This window comes from Saimiri boliviensis, chromosome 10, assembly GCF_048565385.1.
Source record: "Saimiri boliviensis isolate mSaiBol1 chromosome 10, mSaiBol1.pri, whole genome shotgun sequence".
In the NCBI taxonomy this organism is placed as follows: domain Eukaryota; kingdom Metazoa; phylum Chordata; class Mammalia; order Primates; family Cebidae; genus Saimiri; species Saimiri boliviensis.
Genome location: NC_133458.1, coordinates 118,111,191 through 118,133,989, shown reverse-complemented (window position 1 = coordinate 118,133,989; position 22,799 = coordinate 118,111,191). Strand labels below are relative to the sequence as shown.

Sequence of the window (22,799 nt, the reverse complement as noted above, 5' to 3'; positions counted from 1 at the left end):
AATGATAGTGTTTGTCTGTTTTAACCTTTCTGGAGCCTGCCTGAAACAAGGTATTCATCTCTGTTTTACCTGACTGGGAAACCATTCGGGGTGGAAAAAGAGTGAGCATTGCTTGAAAACAGTGTACAGTGATAGAAAAACCCGTCACTTGGGGCTGGTGGGAATGTAATGGTGCATCTTCTGGATGCTTGTGTGGCAGTTTCTTAAAAGGTTAAACATAGAATCATTATTTGACTCATCAGTTCTACTCTGAGGTGTATTCCCAAGGGAACTGAAAACAGGGACTCAAACATACACTTGTACGCTAATGTTTCTAGAAAAATTATTCACAATAGCCAAAAGGTGGAAAGCACCCAAGTGTCCATTAACAGAACAATGAACAAACAAAGTGTGGTGTAAACATACAACGGATATTATTTAACCATTAATAAATAAATAAATATTATTTTGCCAAGGAATAAAGTATTGATACACACTGCAAGATGGATGAATCTCAAAAACATTTTGCTAAATGAAACGTCAGACACAGAAGAATGCATATTGTATGTTTCCACTTACATGAGGTACCTAGAATAGGCAATTACAGAGATAAAAAGTAAATTATAGACTTGGGGCTGAAGAAAGGATGGAATTGTAAGTTATTGCTTAATGGATACACAGTTTTATTTTAAGTTAACAAAATATTTTGGAAATGGTTTGTGCTGACATTTGCGAACCATGTAAATGTCATTAATACCATTGATTTGTACACTTAAATGGTTGCAATGGCAATTTTATACACATACACCCTGACATATTGCCAGGATAAAAAAAAGTAACAAAAATAGTGAAATAAGGAAGAATTATTTTTCAGACAAGCACAAAAGCTCTTGCAAGATAACTCTTCAAAACCCCTTCCAAAATGATACAAAATTAGGCTAGTTTTACATTTTTAAAAGAAAATGCATGTAATCTTAACATCGAAACCCTTGAAAAGTAAGCCTTCATGGTGGGAGTGTATATTAGTTCAACCATTGTGACAGACAGTGTGCTGATTCCTCAGACATCTAAAACCAGAAATACCATTTGACCCAGCAATCCCATTACTGATATATACCCAAAGGAATATAAATCCTTCTATTACAAAGATACATGCACGTGTATGTATATTCATGGCAGAACTATTCACAATAGCAAACACATAGAATCAGCCTAAATACCCATCAGTGATAGACTGGATAAAGAAAATGTGGTACATATATAGCATGGAATACTATGCAGTTATAAAAGGGAATGAGATCATGTCCTTTGCAGTGACATGGATACAGCTGGAATCCATTATCCTCAGCAAACTAATGCAGAAACAGAAAACCAAACACTGCATGTTCTCACTTATAAGTGGGAGCTGAATGATTAGAACACATGGGCACATGGTGAGGAACAACCCGCACTGGAGCCTGTCAGTGGGAGCTGGGAAAGGGAGAGCATCAGGAAGAATAGCTAACGGATGCTGGGCTTAACACCTAGGTAATGGGATGATCTGTGCAGCAAGTCACCATGACATACCTTACCTATGTAACAAACCTGCACATCCTGTACATGTACCCATGAACTTCAAATAACGTTGAAGAAAAAGAAGTAAGCTTTTCATAAAGTTCTTAAAGAGATAGTCCATAAAGGAAATTTTGTTTCAAACAAGATATAGCAATAGCAATAACAACAATCTCCCTAAACTCTTTCTTCATTCATCTTATTAAGTGTATTCCTTCTTTTCCTAGGACTTTGAGAAGATAATACATACGTTCACATCAACATATAATCATTCGGCACAGCTTCCTGGGAGGAATAATAAGAAAAACATGCTTTGAAGGAAAACTCACCTCAAGATACAAAAATGCATGGCTATGCATGATAACAATAAAAAAGTTATCCCCAAACAATTCTTAATGTTTATTTTTGCCCGATCTTCCAGAAAAGATTTAAGGTATATAAATGCACACAATACACAACAAGATAATTGAGGGAAGAATATGGAATGCAGGGAAGAAGAGAGTAGGAGAGATCAAATAAACCCAAGAGTGGAGGTAAATACAAATGCATGCTGCCTAATGTATATTTAAAATTGGTCAAAATTTTGACTCTAAACTTTCTTGCAGAAAATGCAGAAAAGCTGACATAAAGACTTATATAATTTGCAAACTATAATACAGTGCAGGCAATATACCTAACTCTCTGATTGTAAGATAACGCAAGAAGGTAATAAGCCAATTTTCTTTTTGTTTTTGTTTATTTTCCACTCTCACGATGTACTCTGAATGATGTTTTCTGCAGTGGTCTGCTCTTATGCCCATAGACAAAGTAATATGTGGTTCCTGTCATGTTAGCTGTGACACCCTCCTTTTCATTCCACTCAGGAGAAATATTAGATTGCAAATGAGTGAGAATAATGTTGTGGAATGATTAAGTTTCCAATCTAATTTCTTAACTCTAATATTAATAAAATTAAGACGCTCACAAGCTTTGATCCTTCCACATGAGTAACAGATTACTCACTGTAGTATTTTTATATTCCAGCATAATGTTTGAGAAGCATGCCTGGGAACAGTGTTAAATTATACAAAATCTAGTTATGTATATGGGAGTTATCAGTAAGGATATTTCTCAATCTTTCTCCAGAATACATTACAAAAATAAGATAAATCAATTATTGGCTTCCTTTAGATTGTACAGAGAAATAAGTACAGTCAATATTTTTACTTTCCTCACTTCCTTCACCTTCCCTGTTCCCACATGTGAATATTATTGTCTCCTGCCTAATAGTATTTGGATTTTCATAATAGGATGTGCTAAGTGGCACACTGCTATTTCCTCAAGAATGGTCCAGACCACAGTGGTTGAACTAATTTACACTCCCGCCAACAGTGTAAAAGCATTCCTATTTCTCCACATCCTCTCCAGCATTTGTTGTCTCCTGATTTTTTAATGATCGCCATTCTGACTGACATGAGATGGTATCTCAGTGTGGTTTTCATTTGCATTTCTCTAATGACCACTGATGATGAGCTTTTATTCATATCTTTGTTGGTTGCATAAAATTCCTCTTTTGGAAAATGTCTGTTCATATCCTTCGCCCACTTAATGGATGCAGAAAACCACAATGGCACGTGTATACCTATGTAACAAATCTGCACGATCTGCACATGTAACCTGTAACTTAAAATATACATACATATATATATAAATGGTCCAGACCTTTGAATGCGTTGGGAAAAAAGACTCTCTTAAAAGTGATACCGTATTTCACCAGAAGATGGCAAGCTACACTCAGTTGTGTGTATATGTGACTAAAGCTGTCAAAGATTTCACACACAAGACAGAGAAAGGCCATTTCTTTCAAGTTGTAGCCAGAAATCTAATAATCAATGCGTAAAGAGATCTATCCAATTAAGCTTTAATTCGAGGTCATCTTGGTCTCGAGGTGATTGTATTTAGAGGGTGGAACACAGCAGCAAGGGGCAGGCATGTAAGGACTGAGGATAGCAGTACTTGTAAACATCTTCCTGCCCTGTGGGAGAAAGATTTTAAAAGGCTAGAAAATCACCAGGGATTTTGCTAAATGGTCTGGCCTTGAATTTCGGCTGGACTTTAGGTAGTAAAAGCATGGTCTGGGCCACTGTGGCTGAGGAAAGTAAGGCCTGAAAAATCAGTAGGAAAAATTGGAGCTCGGGGCTGAGAACTGTCAGCAGATGAGATACTTATGAAGGTGGGGATGTGTGTCCCATTCCTTTCTGCACAGTTGTCCCATTGCCTACTTACTGAGCCCATCCCTGAATTTGAGCCCAGATGGCTCAAATTTGAGCCCAGGGATGGGCTCAGTAAGTAGGCAATGGGACAACTGTGCAGAAAGCACCTCTATCCCAACAGCAAACACATGAGGATGACTTTGCTGGGATGAGGTCAGTGTCTGCATGAATTCCCCCAGACAGAACAGTCCCCATTCTTTAGTACTGACTCAGTCACGCACCTTGACCCTAAAGCCAGAGTCTCTTTGATGGCTGCACTCAGTCCATTCTGCCCAGTTCCATGACAGGACACTCAAAGCATTCTTGATTTGGGCCTAATGCTCTCCAGCACTTTCTTTGGATGACTTATAGAAAATGAACAGATTTTGTAAAATATGCCCTCCTCTATTTGTAGCCCTCCAGCTGGACAGTCTTGGTGCCCTTTCTGGATACTGAAAGGGATTCCTGACACTGATGCCTATCTGAACTCTGTCTGAACCTGCTCATCCATTGGAAGCTACTTTGGATGACCTCCAACGCCAGACATTTTATGCTTTCCACAAAGGGAGAAACATGACTCAGCAATTGTCTACTGATTTTCAGCTGCTGAAATACTTCAGTGAGATAATAAATATTTTGAATTATTAGAATTATCATTAAAATATTAATGAATTTTAAAAATTCATCAGTTTGAATCGACAGTGTGATTTTAGATTTATTTTGGTACCATGGTGAAATTTTATTCATGATACAATTTTTTGGCTTAACTTCAGTTCTTTGCACCTTGTTATATTATTCAAGTTCTTATAATTTTATGAGATTTAGGAATAGTCCTTGATTATAAGCTCTCCCTGTTAGCTGAATTTAATTGTTAATAAACAATTTGTTTTCCCTTTTCATAACATGTCATTAAAGTGAGCCATACTAGCCATTATAAAGTTGTTCTTATTTAGATACTGCAGCTGCATGTTTTAGTTCTAAAATTGTTCTCATACCAATATCATAACTAAATATATTAGAATTATGCTGTAAAGGCAGAATTACACACCACGGCTTTGTTCTTGCCATGAATTACCTCATTAAAAATATTTTCTTACATTCCAGTAGAAAGAGATTTCTCTCAGGTAGCAGAGCGAATAAATACCATAAGATCTGTAGTGGTGATCAACATATTCTTTGTTCAATAATTCTGAAAAGAAAAAGACATGAAAAAGCATGAAGATAAAAGTCCAAGTCTGAGGGATTAAATAGTGTATGGCTTCCAGTTACAGAAATTGACAGAGACATTCTGTTGCTTGACACTACCTTACAGATTGTGCTGGAAAAATGAGGTGGCCAAATTTTAATATTTTCATGATTGTCATAGTGTGATGACCGTAAGAATGTAAATCACAACCTCCAATTGTAGGGGCCATATTGACAAGTATTCTAATTCTGCACCCTGACATTTATTGCCACATTTGCAGCAAGACCACGCTACCTATGGATCGCTCCCACTCAGAAACAGCACAACAGGATGCTCCTTTGACAGATGACAGGCTCAAGACTCCCAGATAGCCTCGCCACACCTTCCTTAGACGTTGTAACAGTCTGGAATGCTTCTACCTAATCTTTCTTCTCTCTTTTCTCTCCCCTTCACTCAGGGTGGGCATCCATCGTGTTCTGACAGCTCTCCCAGCCCTATTCAGATCCCTCACCATTCTCTCTCACAGGCATTTTGAACATTTAATTCTGTTTTGGCAATTGCTTCTCTGAGGACCCAGAGGAAAACACATATAATCAAGGGAATAGTTTTCAAATTAGCATGTCTAAATGTCCTTAAACCAAACTACATTCTATATATATATCAATCTCTGATAATATTTCTGAAGTGTCTGATAATTATAAAAGTAACACATGATCATTAGACAAAATACAGAAAACATTTATGCCTTGCACTCTTTTATTACAACATTTTTAATGGTCTTGAGTATTCAATAATGAAGGAAAGTATTGTGTCACAAACACTTCTCCTACCCTGGCATGACAGGAGAACCACATTTAAAAGTCTATTTTCACTGTGCATAAGCTCTTTAGTTTAACTAGATCCCATTTGTCTATTTTGGCTTTTGTTGCCAGTGCTTTTGGTGTTTTAGTCATGAAGTCCTTGCCCATTCCTATGTCCTGAATGGTATTGCCTGGGTTTTCTTCTAGGGTTTTTACGGTGTTAGGTCTTATGTTTAAGTCTTTAATCCATCTGGAGTTAATTTTTGTATAAGGTGTAAGGAAGGGATCCAGTTTAAGCTTTCTGCATCTGGTTAGTCAGTTTTCCCAACACCATTTATTAAATAGGGAACCCTTTCCCCACTGCTTGTTTTTGTTAGGTTTGTCAAAGATCAGATGGTTGTAGATGTGTGGTGTTATTTCTGAGGCCTCTGTTCTGTTCCACTGGTCTATTTCTCTGTCTTGGTACTAGTACCATGCTGTTTTGGTTACTGTAGCCTTGTATGTAGTTTGAAGTCAGGTAGCATGATACCACTAGTTTTTTTTTTCTTTTTTTTTTTCAATCTACCCATCTGACAAAGTGCTAATATCCAGAATCAAAAAGAATTTAAACAAATTTACAAGAAAAAAAAAATTAATGACCCCATCAAAAAGTGGGCAAAGGATATGAACAGACGCTTTCTCAAAAGAAGACATTTATGCAGCCAACAAACATATGAAAAGAAGCTCATCATCACTGGTCATTAGAGAAATGCAAATCAAAACCACATTGAGATAACCGTGATCATTAAAAAATTGGGAGACAACAGATGCTGGAGAGAATGTGGAGAAATAGAAACACTTTTACACTGTTGGTGGGAGTGTAAATCAGTTCAACCATTGTGGAAGACAGTGTGGTGATTCCTCAAGGATCTAGAAACAGAAATACCATTTGACCCAGCAATCTGATTACTGGGTATACCCACAGGATTATTAATCATTCTATTATAAAGACACATGCACATATATGTTTATTGTTGCATGGTTCACAATAGCAAGGACTTGGAACCAACCCAAATGCCTATCAATGATAGACTGGAAAAAGAAAATGTGGCACATATATACTATGGAATACTATGCAGCCATAAAATAGGGTGAGTTCATGTCCTTTGCAGGGATATGGATGAAGCTGGAATGCATCATTCTCAGCAGACTGACATAAGAACAGAAAACCAAACACGGCATGTTTTCACTCATAAGTGGGTGTTGAGCAATGAGAACACGTGGACACAGAGAAGGGAACATTACATGCTGGGGCCTGTCAGAGGTTGAGTGGCTAGGGGAGGGATAGCATTAGGAGAAATACCTAATGTAGATGATGGGGTGATGGATGCAACAAACCACCATGGCACATGTATACCTATGTAACAAACTTGCATGTTCTGCACACGTACCCTAGAACTTAAAGTATAATTTAAAAAGTCAAAAGTGTGGTCAGACTGCATTGGTTTGGAAAGTAAGAACTAAGGCTATTTATGTAATTTCTCGTATATCTTAAAAGGAGGCTAGGCAGGGAGCATCTATTGGCAGCTCTGCTATACTCTAATTCTTCAGTTCCTGTAGTTAACCAGTTATGTTATTACATTTGATTCACGAAAAAATGGAGGTCACATAGGCTTTTCCAGCAGTTAAGAAATCTATCTATGTATCTATCTATCCATCCATCCATCCATTCATCCATCCATATATCTGTCATCTGTCTATCCATTCATCCATTTATCTATATACTTAGAAGTGCTCAAATCACTATTTCCCAGCTGCCGGGAGTGTAGGAAGTGCTAAGAATGTTGTCAGCTGATGACTCACAGATGAAGGGAGGAGGTTTGCCCAAAGTGGCCACCAGTTCCAACTTTAAATTTATAGCAAATATGGGGAAGGAGAAACAATCTTAGTGAGGGTTTGGAAAGTCAGCATTTCCATATACTGATGGTCAAAGCATTCTGGGGTATAATTGACAACATAATCAAGAATTTTCTTTGCTGAGCATACTCCTTGGCCCAGCAATGCTTTTTAAACAAACGTATCCCAAGGTACTAGTGAAGGATGTGCACAGATGTTTGGCTATTGAGATGTTTACTCAGTATGATCAGTTAGGAAACATCCTAAGTACCCAATAGCTCATGGGTTTGTTGAGTAATGCATACTATGGAATATAGCACAGCTCTTAGAAATTAGGTGGTATCCACTTCCTTGATATGAAAACTTATCTCAGTAAAGGGCCAAGCAAAGGAGGCAGGTTATAAAACACGTGTACAGTGGGTTCCTAGTTTTATTTGTTCAAATCATTTTGTAAGTACCTGAGAAACACTTGGAGAATAATATGCCAAAATACTAATAGTGATTACCTCTGTGTAGTAGAGAGTAGGATTAGATGGGATTTTATTTCCTTTTGACATTTTGCATTTATCGAATGCCTTATAAAGAATACATGCTTACTGTGTTACCAAAATGCCAATAAAATTGTTTTTTAAATAAATGCCTCCAATTATCCACAAACATGAAATTTGTTGATAAAATACTACCAGATAAGATCTTTTTTTCTGATTAAAATATTCCAACTGTCAAGTAATTCTCATTTCAGAGATGAAACCTCAACTGTCCTCTCTGTATATTTATATTTAACTCCTCTCACACATATTTAGGCAAAGAAAATGTTTAAGTGAAGAAAACAAGTTTTTGACTCTCACATGAAGGCCATTTTTATACTTGTCAAATTATTCTCAGTGTGGATGTCCTGGGAAGTGAAATGAGTGACATACCTCTCTTGTTGTGGGTATAAAATACCTGAGTGTTAGCCAACTAATTAGTACCTAACTCCTAATGGTACAGACAAACTGACTCTTTGTAGTGCTACTTAAGAGCATGTTTACAAGAAGCATCATCATCGTGAAATCAGGTAACCAGAAAACAGGAATCAGACATTGTCTGCCTCTTTTTTATTTATTTTTCTTTATTAGTATTTTAGTTTTTAGAGTTTCTAGCTAAAAAGAGAGCAGAAGTCATTGTAAAAAAGACACGTCATAATTTTCCATATGCTACTTCTCTAGATTTTTCCCAAAAATCCCCTTTCATCACAAAAGTCCTCTGCAGACCATAAACACATAAAGATCTTTTAGACATTCATTCTACTGCCTTTCCTTCTTAGAAGCACTATATTTTTGATTACATTTTAAAACATCACTAACATTGTAACAACGGAAGTCAAACAGAAATAAAACACAGTGTAAAAAAAATACATGTTTTGTTTGAAATATGGCATTTATTTTACAATGCACATATTAGGTCAAATTGTAAAAAGCGTTATTTTCCCCACACAGAGATCTAGAGTATGCACACAGGTTACTCTGAATTCAATAAGCCTTTTCCTCCAGCTTTAACTCACCTTCTATACCAAAGGACAAACCTACCACTATGGCCTGTGATGGCTTACAAAGAAAAACTGAAGCATAGCATTAAGAAAAATGCTGCAAGATGTGTCTATGAAGAGCACTGCACTGAGTTGTTAGGGCAAAGGGTGCCTTACATAGGCTGTCCCAAGCAATGCCCAGCCTCATCCTGTAAGGAAGTCGGAAGTCTCGTTTTGGAAATTAGTTAGCTCACACTCTTTTCGGGTTTGTTTTCTTCTGGGCATTCCTAGTTTTAATGTTCTTCTTGGGGCTGGCTGGTTTGGGAGCAGGAGGCTTTCCCTTTGGTTTTGGGGGATTACTACGACTGGTGCGCCCTGCTGTTTTCTTCTTGTCCTGAATTGCTCTCCGCTGTTCCCGCAGCCTCTCTTCCCACTGCTGGAAGGCAATTTGTAAACATGACTATCAAATCATCTCACCCCTTTATGCTGTTCAGCGAGTATTAGAATTAAGGCAAGTTTTTCACTGTAATATACTAATGACGGCAACTCTACATCAAGCACTTATCATACCAGGTGATTTAGAAAGTGCTCGGTGTATGATGAAGTTTTTACTTCATTGAAACAACAGTCCGTCTAAATAGGCATCATTGGCAAGGGCAGGAAACAAGCACAAAGAGGTTATTTGCAGGCCACAGAGCTGGTAAATATCAGAGCCAGGATTCGTATTCACCCACTCTGACTCCAGAGCCCAAGGCCCTCACCCATGCACTTTTGACCGCTAGCGCCATAACGCAGCATTCCTACAGTGCAAAGCCTTCAGAAGGGCTCTTATTTCATGGTTACTAGCATTAGTTTACCCCATGTCACTGGGAAGTCAGGGGTTTGTTCACTTCATTCTTCCACATCCAAAGGAAGACAGAGGCCCTTTCTACGCCTAGTCATCCACTAACATGCTAGCTATCCAGAATCACTGGAAATGAGTCATTCCGAAACATCAAGTTTCTCTGATAGCAAAAAAAATTTTTCATTAAATAGCTCAGGTAAGGAACAATAAAAAAGTGAGTCCACTTGAATTGATACTGCTTTATATTAACACGGATGTCCTTGTTTGGTTAGAGTATATTTCATTCATCTAAAAGATTGAGCACAGTCATTAGCCGGGTATTATTCTAGGCACTAGGAAGGCAACGAAAAGAAAAACATTGTCTCCACTGTGCTATGATGCAATTTTAGTCTATTCTAAAATAATAAACTCATTACTGTACGTTGCTATCAGGTGGTGATATTTTCAAATTCTTACTGAAGTATATTGGAAAATGTGCTACAAAAGTAAATGGTCCCCACAGCTATAATTATTGAAAGCTTTCCTCTTGGCAAGCCCACGTTCTCAAGGTCTGCTTGCCTTCTGTATTGATGCTTCCAATCTACTATAGTCCTGGAAACCAGATAACCAATCCTGCTAGAATTTTCTGTCTAATAGAACGAAGCATGCTCCTAAGAAGCTCATGAAATTTTAGCTCTGATTTAGCACAATGGTGTTTGGTTCTCTTATTCAGACATACACTGACTAGGGGAGGCTGTGTTCTAACTACATTCTCCATTACTCAGTTATTAATACGTACTCTTCTCTTGCCTGGAACTTTTTATTGGTGCAAACTAAGAGAGCTTAGGCAATAGCAATATGTTTTGTGAACCTGTAAACACAAATTCTTCTGAATATATATGAAAATATTTTGCAGAGAAGGGATGCTCTAAAAATTTCACACCAATTACCTGATGTCTTTAGATTGGTATTATTTCACATCTCTGGGCAAAAAAGTTATTCTAACTCCTCTAATTGAATTACCAATATTTCTATGATGTTACCACAAAAATCATAGATTTAACAGCAAAATGATTACTTTCTGCATATGATTTTTGACAAAAGTCTTAAATTATTATAAACACAGGAAAAGATTCTGCTATGTATAATGATAGGGTAAGTTTTAGAACTAGGCATTCCCACCCCTTCAAATATATGTCAGTTTTAATCTCAATGGATATTAAGTTTGCTTAAGTATTTCGTGGTTCACTAAAACAATTAAATGTAATTAAAAAACAAGCTCATTTAATTTGGAAATAACCAGCACATTAGTATTGAACACAACTAAATCACCTTTGAAGTAGAATGATAGTTTCCCAGTAAAAATTCTGAGTGAGAATAGCTACACTCTTAACTGTCTATTCAAAAGACAAATCCTGTTGCTATTGCTGGCTCTTATGAGAGCTTGGAGATGAGAGAATGGGAAGAATTCCCAAATTCTAAAAAAATCCTTTACATGCATCTACAACCTTCTTCACAGTGTTGCTCGTGATACTTACTATGGATCTTTTACTAAGCTGATCTCTCCATTTTTCAACTAAGCAATTTTCAAGAAGCATCATCCTGAAAAAAAATTATCTTAATAAGCAGCTTTTTATTACAAAAGTAAAAAGCTAAAAATACAAAAATTATTAAAAAATTATCCAATAATGCTTTATCTCATAATCCACATATCCTTTATATTTTATTGTTGTTTTCTTTCATTCCTCCTTGTAACAATATTTATTTGTAGATCACATTATGTATTTAGATCATCTGCAAATTTCCTTTTGTCATTATATTATATACATTTTCTGATATAATTAGAATAATTCAAAAATATAACAATAATATGAATATGGATAGCCACAATATATCTAGCCATGTCTTTATTGCTAAACTCCTTTTTTGCTTAGCTATGATTACCAGTGTTGCATTGAATAACCCTGTATATAGTAGTGTGCACTGGTTTATTATTTCCTTAATACAAATTTTTAAAATAGAATAACTGAGTCAAAGGGCCTCTATTTTTAAAAAAGATTTTAAATGAATAGTGCCAAGTTGTTTTCAAAATGGTTGCACTTTCATCCAGTTCACTAACATTAAGAATTAGATGAAAGTGAAATCTTGTTTTTATTTGGATTTTGAATTAAGGAGATCATTTTTAAATGTTTACCTACAATTTGTATTCTGGAACTTCTCTTTATAAATTTATCTACATATTTCTATATCATGCTCTCAATGTTTAAATATTAATTTTATGAACTCTATAGAGCATGATTATTATTTTTTCATATCTGTTGCAGTATTTTTCTCAATTTTTATTTGCCTTTCTATCATTATTTGTGATTTTTATGTGTACAATAGTATGTGGTCAAATATGTGTATTGATATGTTTCCTTGTAATTTCTTACATTACTTTTATGTTTACAAATTACTTTGCTTTTCAGATATAACTTGCTCACCTAATTTTATCCTTTTAAAAAGTTCTTAGAATATTGATCTATTTAATCCATTTGAAATTTATTTTATAGTACAGAATAAAGTTAAAAATTTATTTTTATAAATAAGAATATTTTCAACATTTATCAAATAATACATTCATTTTCTATTGATTTGCCATATTTCCTTCATAATGAAAAGCTATATTTTATGCATTAAAATCTGTTTCAAGAGTTTTTCCTGTTTCATTTATCTTTACATCTACTATTGCGTCACATAGTTTTAACAAGTGTAGCTTTATACCAGTTCTGCAGCTCTCATGAGGCAGATTTCCTCTCTTATTTTCACAATGATCTTTCTATATTCTTACCAATTTATTAGGATCATTTGTGAGGACATAAATACCAATCATCCAAAAATATTTTTACTGGGATGGGTTATAGCTCATGCATCTCTCCAGCTAGAATGTAATGACTAGCAACCTGATATCCCCAACTTCCATCTCTAGCACTGCAGCAGATGCAAACACCTTGGTAGAGATGAGTCCAGAACCACTGATTGCTTCTTTAGGGAGAAAAGACGTAAGCAGAGTCTGGCTTTAAAGCCGAGAACACAAGGTGATATGGTGTAAGGAGGGTACCCAAGTACTGGTAGAATACAGAAAAGTGAGGTTAGTTCCCAAAGAATGTTTGTGGTTTCCTTTTGGAGGAACAGAGTCTTGGGCTATATCTAGGAGAAACAGATGAGTATTAACAACAGAGAATGAGAGGGATGCCTTGTTATGTAAAAATGAGTGATTTTGCTGGAGAACTATACTGCATCCACTTATGGGACCCAACATGGAGGCTGGGCTCAAGAGTTTGACTTTATAGTACAAAGAATGTACCAATACCCAAAAAAATGAGAAGGAAAGAGAGGCCAGGGAGACAAACACACCCTGCTAGAATTTGTGTGTATGTATATGAGTGTGTGTGAAACATGTATTTATTTGTTTATACTTTGCCTTATGATTTGAATTAAAAATCACATATTCGATTCAGAAATCACCTTAATGTTTGTGTGTATGTGTGTGTGTGTGTGTTTGTGCAATACTTTATCAAACAAATATTATGACATGTTTATATGGAAAACATGGGAAACTATACTCTCAAATGCCTATTTACTTGATCTGTAGAAAATTCAGTATTTGCCACTCTAAAATTGTCTGAAAAATCTGAAAATAATTGTTCTTCCTTAAAATAATTGACTTGCCTATAAAATTTGAAATCACTAAAAGAATTTTAAAACTGATTTTTAAAGACTCTGTTCAAATATGCATAGTTGGATTTTTCCTTCATTCTGTGAGGAATTAATTGATATTTAGAATACATGCTATTCAAACAGAGGCATCTGGTAAACTATTTTGAAAAAGAGAGAGAGCCACTGGCATATTTTTGTTACATATTTAAACCATGACTGCTAAGTGAGATTGAGGTTTTTCTAAGCAGCATGCAGACCGTTCCTTCTGCCTCTTTGTGCCTACCTTGAGCGCCATTCATAACACATGATGAGCACATCTTGATGGGGCAGGATATGTGGACACTGACAAGAAGAATTCGTAATGAGTGGGACTTGGGTTCGAGGGATGGGTGATGAGGACTTGAAGATCTCTTTTACATCCACCACCGTTGTGACTTCATTGCAGCCACTCCTCTGCACAGCTTTTATTTTGGCATGAATAACTGCAATTTAAAAATAGATAAAAGTGTTATTGAAGGTTTGGGGGAAAAACTAGGGATGGTGTATTCATGCCAACTTCTGAGCCTCTCTTAAAGAATCAATCCTGTAATTATGGTTATGTCCAAGTGGCCTGAGTGTAGGCAAAAAGCCCACAGTCATATGCTAGATGGATGGCGTCCTATATTGTCAACATTGTCTTAAATGTTCTGGAGTATACTGCAAGATGGGAAAGCAAACTGAAAAGTAGGTTTTAGTCTAGCTCTGCCTTTAGGTCAGTAAAAATTTCACAGAAACATTTATTTGTTTGTATTCTTCCTTGTGGTGATTTGAAATGAGGATTATATATTTTCAGATTCAGAAGTCATCTTACAGTTTGCATCTCTTCAATCATCCATCTGATGCTTGAGCTTCTTCTGTTTTATAGAGTTAGTTGTCAGTCATAACATTTTGGAACTGGAGGGAGTCTCTGGGGACTACCATTCTCAATCTTTTAATTTCACAGACTGACAAAGTAGACCCATTATGAGCAGAGACGGAACTGTTATAGATGCCTCTGTCTCTGACCAAGTTTTAAATGCTGGTTTCAGTGGTCTCTTGCAGTTACTGACTCCCATAGAGTTGTAATTAGCCTAACATGGGTCTGTCATGAATTCCATTTCAGGAAACCAGTTTATGAATACACCAAAGGACTTGCATGCAAAATGATTTCATCATCAAGGTTGTACCAAGACCATAACACTGCAGAGAGCAACGTGACATGAAACTCAGATTAGTACTTAAGCCTGGATCTTGGCAGATGAGGGACTAAGTAAATCAGATTAGGATGGTATCTACATAGATCAGGCTTTAAGAAAAAAAGCTACTGGAAAAGATAAACTATTTTTTGTAGTTGAACTACCCACATTGGCTACATATGATTCTTAAATCTGATAGTTCTGTAAGAGCTTATTTTTTTCAGATATTTATATTGCTGTGATCCTCCTACTTTCATGTCTGATATATATCCAAAGTTTCTTACTGATATAAAATTTCAAGGGAAAGCTAAATCAGCAAACAAAATAAGCATTTTCCCCAAAACCACTTTATGTTATTTCCCCAGAAATAATTTAAGAGATGCAATGAAATATAAAGTAGCCAGCCCAAACAGACATCTAAAAAAAAAAAAAACAAATTTAAAAAGAACATACTTTATTCAATTTACTTTCAGATGACAATAGTGAAATTAAAATTACTTAAAACATTTCAGGCCGCGCATGGTGGTTCATGCCTGCTGGTTCTCCCAGCACTTTGGGAGGCTGAAGCGGGAGGATCACCAGAGGTCAGGAGGTCAAGACCATTCTGGCCAACATGGTGAAACCCAATCTCTACCAAGAATACAAAAACTAGCTGGACATGGTGGCGATGCCTGTAATCCCAGCTACTCAGGAGGTTGGGGCAGGAGAATGGCTTGAGCCTAGGAGGCAGAGGTTGCAGTGAGCCGAGATCACACCACTGCATGCAGCAGAGCAAGACTCTCTCTCTCAAAAAAAAAAAAAAAAAAAAAAAAAAAAAATCATGATTGATGGACATATTCTTGGAAGACAAAGTTGAATGGTTCTTTCAAGTATGAGAGAGGAGGGCACTTAAACTATTTCAATAGTTTAGCCATAGGATTTTGTGATTAACATTTTTTCTCCAACTTCCTTTAAGATGTTAAATATTAAAGGATATGCAGGCAAATCTTAATACTCTGGGCCTATGGGCCTTAATTCCCTGACCCTCAGATAATCAGATCCATGGATCATTCTCCCATTCTTCCCGCAGGAAGAGGGCAGGTAGGGTGTGCCATCTGGGCTGAGCAGCACTTTTTACCAAGGCAAGGAGGATCAAGATGCCAAACTTTTAATCTGATGCATGTAATTATTATCACCTGGGTCATTTCCTTTGTTTTCACTTGATTTGTCCAGAAAAACAAGATATTTTGTAGTTGTTATTGTGCCATGTATTAATAGAATCCCCATAATTAACTAGAAAAATAATCGACTTTTTGTTTTCTTTACTCTATGAGTAGCTTTAGTGAGAACAACCTTATTGAGATTCCAGCTTTGTAATGAACTGAGTCTCAAAAGTAAATGGCTTTAACAGATGACTTACCATAGCTGTAGTTTTTACTGAGATATGTTGCCAAAGTTGGCTTCACCTTTTTACACTTGCACCGATCTAAAAAAGGCAAAAGAGAGGCAGAAAGTTGGAAAGAGCACAGAAATCACTCTAGGCAGAAGTAGAGGGAGCCTCCATGAAGAAAGAACTCACCGGGGCTTAGGCGTTTACAGTCAACATCAAGAGGCTTTTCCTGAACCATCATGTCTGGTGTGATGTCTATCCATTTAACATCTGAAACATAAACACGGTCACATGGGCGTGGCTGGTAATTTGGTCTGTTTACCCAGCTGGAATAAGGAGCGCTCTGAAGATATCGACTAACAGCATCACAAAAGAATAGTATTTAATAGTAAAAATGGCATGTGATTGTTGACTTCTGCTTTCATAATGAATCCAGGGCTTAGGAAAGAAGTCCTTTGGGCGAATATTTGCCTATCCAAGCACAACCTGATGTGAATGTACATCCACTTAACTTCACTGGTATATACAGCCAAACTGGATAAATCGCATCACTCTCTTCCAAAGTCATATCAAAATGTTGATTTTCAAAGTTGACAGTTTACATTAATCAAAATAACCAGTGTATTTCCAAATGCTCACCTCATATCCTGCAGTGCAGAAACAGTTCAGAGGTATACAACCAAAACCAAGCATAACCCTCTATTAGTTATAAAATTTAAACAAGAAATATATTCTTTTCTAAAACTCTGAATTATAGAGGAGTTTCAATTTACCAAATTCACTTAACCACTCCTCCTTCATGTTTAGGGCCATGCTCTGAGGTATAACTTCAGAGATTCCAGCACAACAATATCATAGTCTCTTTAAATGTAGGGTAACCTGGGTCAGAGGATGCCTGGATAAAAGAATGCAAAAACATTCCTAGGTTTCATTTTAAGAAGTGAATTTAAACCTCTTCTTCCTAGAAAAGCAGTCAAATGACCAAAGAGAAAGGAAAGAAGTGGAGGCAGAGATCGGGTTAACTAAAATGCCTCAGTAGTTGGCTCCAGGTCAATGACCATGAAACAGACCTCACAATTTTCCAGGGCAACTGCAATTACAAATCTCACTCCTGGTGGGACTCAATGACTATTGCTGCTTTTTCAGAAAAAAAAAAAAAAAAAAAAAAAAAAAACAAAAAAAAAAAACAGTAACAACAAAAACCTTTTAAGAAGTAGCACTAAATGGAACAAGTATTGGCACCTGCCTGGTGAGATTACTTTGGGCATTAAATGAGTGAATAACGTGTAATGTGTTTAACACTTTCTCAGACACATAGCAACACCTGTTCACTGCTATGATCATTTCTCTTATTGCTATAAATGCAAACATTGTCGACGGCTCCCTTTGTAAGCAAAATCTTTTTTTTTTTTCTTTATGGGGTGCAATGCTCTTCGCTAGCTCCTAAAAGTCCTAAGGGGAAACAAGACTTTTTCTGAAGGAAATGTTTCCCCCACTCCTTCCCACCTCCTACAAGCCTCAGAAGCCCCTGACAGCCTTAGGTGAGACCATCCAGTCCTCAAGTGGCAGCCCCGGCCCCGGGAGCCTCCTTGCCTCCCTCCATCCTTCCTCAGTCCTCACCCTCCGGGAGGTCAGTGACGATGGCTTCAGGCGAGATGCACACGCCACGGTCATAGACAGGCAGCTCATCGCAGGCCAGGTTCTCGGGCCAGCTGTGGTTGTACATCTTCATGAGGGGCTCGCAGTCGTCACGCGCGCGTTGGCACACCGACTTGCACGGCTTGATGGGGTCGTGGAGGAACTCCAGGGTGCAGATGGGCGCGTACATGGCACAGAGGAAGAAGCGCAGCACGGAGCTGCAGTTCACGTCCACCAGCTCTTCGTACTGCTCGATGGCCAGGATGGCGTTCTCCTGCGTGCTGTGGTGCAGGTGGTTGGGCATCCGCGTGATGTTCCAGGGCATGTGCCGGCACATGGGGATGCGCACCGCCTCGCACGGCGCGCCGCGCACGCCCAGCGCCAGGCGCAGCCACAGGCACAGCGCCACCAGGATGGAGAGGAACATGGCACTGCCTTCCCGCGCTACGACCCCGGCAGACAGAAAACGCCCTTCTCTTCCTGCCACCCGCGTCTCTCTCTGTCCCTTCCCCGAGGAGGAAGTTCTCCGGGGCGCAAGAGAGTTTCTTTCCCCAAACTCTAGTGGGTAGCAAAGCGGGGCTGCGGGGTCCGGCTGCGGATCTCGGCCGTCCGGCACACACGGCACGAGCGGCGCCAGCTCTCAGCCTTTGGGGCGCTAACCCGCCCGGGCAGCTCCAGTCCCGGACTCCGCAGCTCGGAGCGCAGCCAGCCACGGCCATTGCGGGACCCTATTTATCCCGACACCTCCCCTGACGTGGGCTCAGAACGCTCCCTTGGCAGCTGCAGGCGCGGCGCGGGCTCCCCCTCGGCCGCCCCACCCCTAGGCCCCTCGATGCAGAAGCGGTGACATCATCCCCTCCGGGCTGCAGCCCAGGGCTGGAAGCCTGCTTTCCTCCGAAAGTCCCTCCTTTTTCGTCTGGCCGATCTTTTTTCTTCGGACCAAGAAAAAGAACCTCTGGCAGTTGTTTTCGACACCGGATACGAGAGGGTGCGGGAGAGAATTTCAAGAAAGAGAAAGACAGTCTTTGGAATAAAACTGAACTTTGCTCCCTCTGCCTTAGACTTTTCCCAAGTATAGAGTTGGGGGGAAATGGGAACTTCTGCTGCCCTCTAATTCTAAAACATAGTTGCTTTCTCCAGTAGGTGGCACGAGGAGCGCTGAGGACAATTGGGACACTGTCCTGCGGGGCAGGGAGAGTGCAGTGAATGACGGAACAGCAGGGACACGTTGTATAAGTCACCCCACTCCGCCCTTCGTTGTGTGGAGTGTGGTTTGTTGTTGCTAGTAGACACTTTGGGCTGACATTTTTCCAGTATGGCATTTGGTTTGTCTCTGCTCCAGAAACTTAACAGAGCTGGGGTAAGGTGTGCTAGCATCTTCCAGCTTGAGAAATGTCTTCCGACATTCTCTCTTCCTTCTAACTCCCTGTTCCCTTTTCCGGCATTAGTGGAACCCAGGAGAAAACACCTGGCACTACAGTCTGAAAGGTCTTCCCTGCTCTAATCCTTCATACCAAAGGATTTCCACCTCAGCAGCCTAAAATCTTGGTTTTTGATGTGCTCAGAGACTGTTGCTTGAGTTGAATAAGAAGCTGTGTACTATGGAATGCGAGTATGCATGGTTTGCTTTCTCTTTTATCTTATTTCCAGCACTTTGGGAGGCCGAGGCGGGTGGATCACAAGGTCAAAAGATCGAGACCATCCTGGTCAACATGGTGAAACCCCGTCTCTACTAAAAATACAAAAAAAATTAGCTGGGCATGGTGGCGCATGCCTGTAATCCCAGCTACTCAGGAGGCTGAGGCAGGAGAATTGCCTGAACCCAGGAGGCGGAGGTTGCGGTGAGCCGAGATCGCGCCATTGCACTCCAGCCTGGGTAACAAGAGCGAAACTCCGTCTCAAAAAAAAAAAAAAAAAAAAAAAAGAAGAAGTAGTAATTCCAATTTCTGGCTCAGCTATCCACAGAAAAGGGAGGTTTTATTGTTTTAAGTGTGTATCAATCTTCAGGTGGTAAGACTTCTGCTATATGCTAATTTCTAGGGCATCAGCAATATGGAAACATGTCTTGTGAATATTAATCTTTAAAAATACAGTTTAACTTGAATTTAACACGCACAGTTTTTCTCTCCAAAGCTTAAACCTACAAAATTAGTTTACTTTGGACTAAGAATTAAAACTAAGGACTATGGATTAAAACAGCCAAGGGAGCAACAAGCACAGCTGACATCTACTGGGCGATTACAATGGTCAAGGCACTGAGTGAAGAACTTCAGATGCGTTATCTTATTTTTTAAGGAACATGAATTAAACATAGTAAGTTAAAAGAATAAATGAGACCAATACATTTCAGGGTTCATCAAAAGAGTCTGGTTCTTATTTAGGGGAATCCCAGGGTGTTCTTACACTGCCAAGCCACTCTAGAAAAGTAGTCTAAATTCCTATAGAACAGATCTCAACCTCCGAAGATGCCAAGCCAGGCTAGTAAAATATCACACAACAGGATAGCCTGGATGACATCTCAAGCTATTTCTAATAGTAAAACTCCAATAAGTCTAATCCTTTTGCTGAGCGAAAAAGACTGTTAGCCAGAGTTTTTACCAGAGGAGTAAAGTGCCAAGTCACAGAGTCTCTTGGGCTTCTCTGATGTTTTCTGAGGCATTCCCTTTAAGAAAAGGTAAGAGGACACCGGGCGCAGTGGCTCACGCCTGTAATCCCAGCACTTTGGGAGGCGGAGGTGGGTGGATCACGAGGTCAGGAGATAGAGACCATCCTGATCAACATGGTGAAACCCCGTCTCTACTAAAAGTACAAAAATTAGCTGGGTGTGGTGGCAACACTTGTAATCCCAGCTACTTGGGAGGCTGAGGCAGGAGAAGTGCTTGAACCTGGGATGTGGAGGTTGCAGTGAGCCAAGATCGCACCAGTGCACTCCAGCCTGGCAACAGAGTAAGACTCCATCTCAAAAAAGAAAAAAGAAAGAAAAAGAAAAGATAATAGGAAATGAAGAGCTCTTCTTCCAAAAGCTCCATTGGCCTGCTCCATTGGCCCCATTGGTAGTGTCTCTAGTGCTTCTACAGAGAGAGGGCAGCAGGGAAGGAAGCATCAGGAGAACTTGTCAACTATTCCTCCTCTTCATGCCTTCCAGGGAGGCTGTGATTCTAGAACACCCTACTTCAGCATTCAGTCCATTCTCTCTGTGCCTTACATTTATTTAACAAGGCTCGGAAAGTTGCCTCATTTGGTGGCTTCTCTCCGGTGACTCCTTTTGGTCTCCTCAAATGCCTGTTCTCTGCCCATCCTTTAAATGTCTGGAGCTCTCTAGGGCTCCATCCTGATCCTTCTTCTCATACTCAACACTCCCCTGAACTCCAGGTTTTCTCAACCCCAGCACTTTTGATATTTGGGGCCAGATAATTCTTCATTTGGGGCCAGGAAAGTCTTCATTTGGACAGGGAAAGGTGGCTGTACTGTGCATTAGAGGAAGTTTAGTAGCATCCTTAGCCACCGCCTACAAAATGCCAGCGGTAGCCTCCTCCCTATCTGCATTGTGACCATCAAAAATGTCTCCAGATAATGCCAGACATTTCTTTGCTGGGTGGAGGCGGGGAGTGAGGAATTGCTCCAGAAATCACTGTTCTGCTCTTTGGCTTCAGTTACCACCTATGTATCCATGGCTTCCTAATCCAAAAGCTCTGCCGGTTTCTGGAAGTATTTATCCAGCTGTCTTTTGAATATTTCCAGCTGAATATTCCACAGTCAGCTCAAAATCAACCAATCCTAAAATGAACCGATAGTCTCTCCTCACTCAGGACTGGACTCCCAGTGGTCCGAACCAGAAACCTCTCCCTCTGAGCTGAAATTCTCCTCTACAGCTCCCAACTGTCTTCTGCCCTCGCCATGCCCACTCCCACTGCCTTAGCTGAGTCAGGATCATCTCTTTCCAGGATTATAACAGTAACTTCTTCCTCTCCCTGCGTTCCCTTTGACCTTACCCCTTCTGTTGCCTAAGTGGGCTTTCCAGGGCGTATGCCCAGTGATGCCCCTCCCTAGCTTTACATTGATTGACAGTTCCCAAGATCCTCAGTATTAATGACAAAATCCTTAAAATGAGTTCTATGGCTTCAGAGTACTCCTCTGCCTTGTCTGTGAACCCCAGTATTATTCCCATTTTGTCGTGTTTTCATGTCCTTCATTCAGGAATTTTATCTCCCACTTTCACCTGGCTCAATCTTAATCATCCTTGAAATGCAGTTTAAACGGAAAGACGCCACACATTTTTTTAGTTGCTTTCTTTTTTCTCGATTTCGTATTTTATTACTATATTTTTGGAGACACGGTCTCACTGTGTCACCCAGGCTGAATGGAGTGTAGTGGCATAATCATAGTTCGCTGCAACCTGTAACTACCAAACCCATCCTCCCACTTCAGCCTCCTAAGTAGCTGGGAATACAGATGTGTGAGCCCCACTCATTCCATATTATAAGTCCTAACATTACATATATGTAAGCCCAATTAACCTTGTTCTTGAAGAAGCTAACTCCCCCCAGACACCCAAACCACTGGACTGGTGGTGTTGCCAGGCGATGGGAGGAGCAGCCTCACTGCAGCGTGTGACCATGAGGCAACGCCCGTGAGTCCTAGGCCCACTGCAAGGGGCTGTCCACTAGTTTCCTAGACTCTTCACTGGGAATGGGGTGTGAGAAACAGTCATCATGAATAGCTAGTATCATTTCTTCAGGAAAAGACCCATTTTTCCACTTTTAATTTAGTGGAAGAAGTTTGCGGTGTTGTCCAGGGGCAATGTGTGTGGGGGCACAGTAACCGCAGCAGCTTGACTTTGAAATTGCCCATCAGTGTGTTGAACACTGAACTTAGCGGAGAAACACACTTCTCAGCACAGTCTCCCCCATCCCCCTCTTAAAACAGG

At 39.4% G+C, this 22,799-nt stretch overlaps 2 protein-coding genes across 2 annotated transcripts in view; one reads left to right on the top strand and one right to left on the bottom strand.

The window, feature by feature from the left end:
* Window positions 1–1,916, top strand: part of NME8 (NME/NM23 family member 8) — a 39,404-nt gene extending 37,488 nt beyond the window's left edge. The window contains exon 18 of the mRNA XM_003930748.2: window positions 1,758–1,916. The gene's annotated coding sequence lies outside the window, so the exon portion shown is untranslated. The remainder of the gene's footprint in view (window positions 1–1,757) is intronic.
* Window positions 1,917–7,839: 5,923 nt separating this feature from the next.
* SFRP4 (secreted frizzled related protein 4) lies at window positions 7,840–18,591 on the bottom strand. Its single transcript, XM_003930749.4, has 6 exons — window positions 17,855–18,591; window positions 16,424–16,504; window positions 16,265–16,330; window positions 13,935–14,133; window positions 11,491–11,554; window positions 7,840–9,565 (listed from the first exon to the last, which is right to left on the bottom strand). Exons 1-6 carry the CDS (start codon window positions 18,297–18,299, stop codon window positions 9,380–9,382), a joined length of 1,041 nt encoding a protein of 346 aa, XP_003930798.1. The 5' UTR covers window positions 18,300–18,591; the 3' UTR covers window positions 7,840–9,379.
* Between the last annotated feature and the right edge of the window lie 4,208 nt (window positions 18,592–22,799).

Bases quoted from the DNA above. Each gene is read 5' to 3' on its own strand.
- SFRP4 (XM_003930749.4), bottom strand. From the start codon at position 18,299: ATGTTCCTCTCCATCCTGGTGGCGCTGTGCCTGTGGCTGCGCCTGGCG. The intron at 16,505-17,854 runs GTGAGGACTGAG...TTTATGTTTCAG, and splicing joins CGTCACTGACCTCCCGGAGG to ATGTTAAATGGATAGACATC. The intron at 16,331-16,423 runs GTGAGTTCTTTC...TGCCTTTTTTAG, and splicing joins CTGTAAACGCCTAAGCCCCG to ATCGGTGCAAGTGTAAAAAG.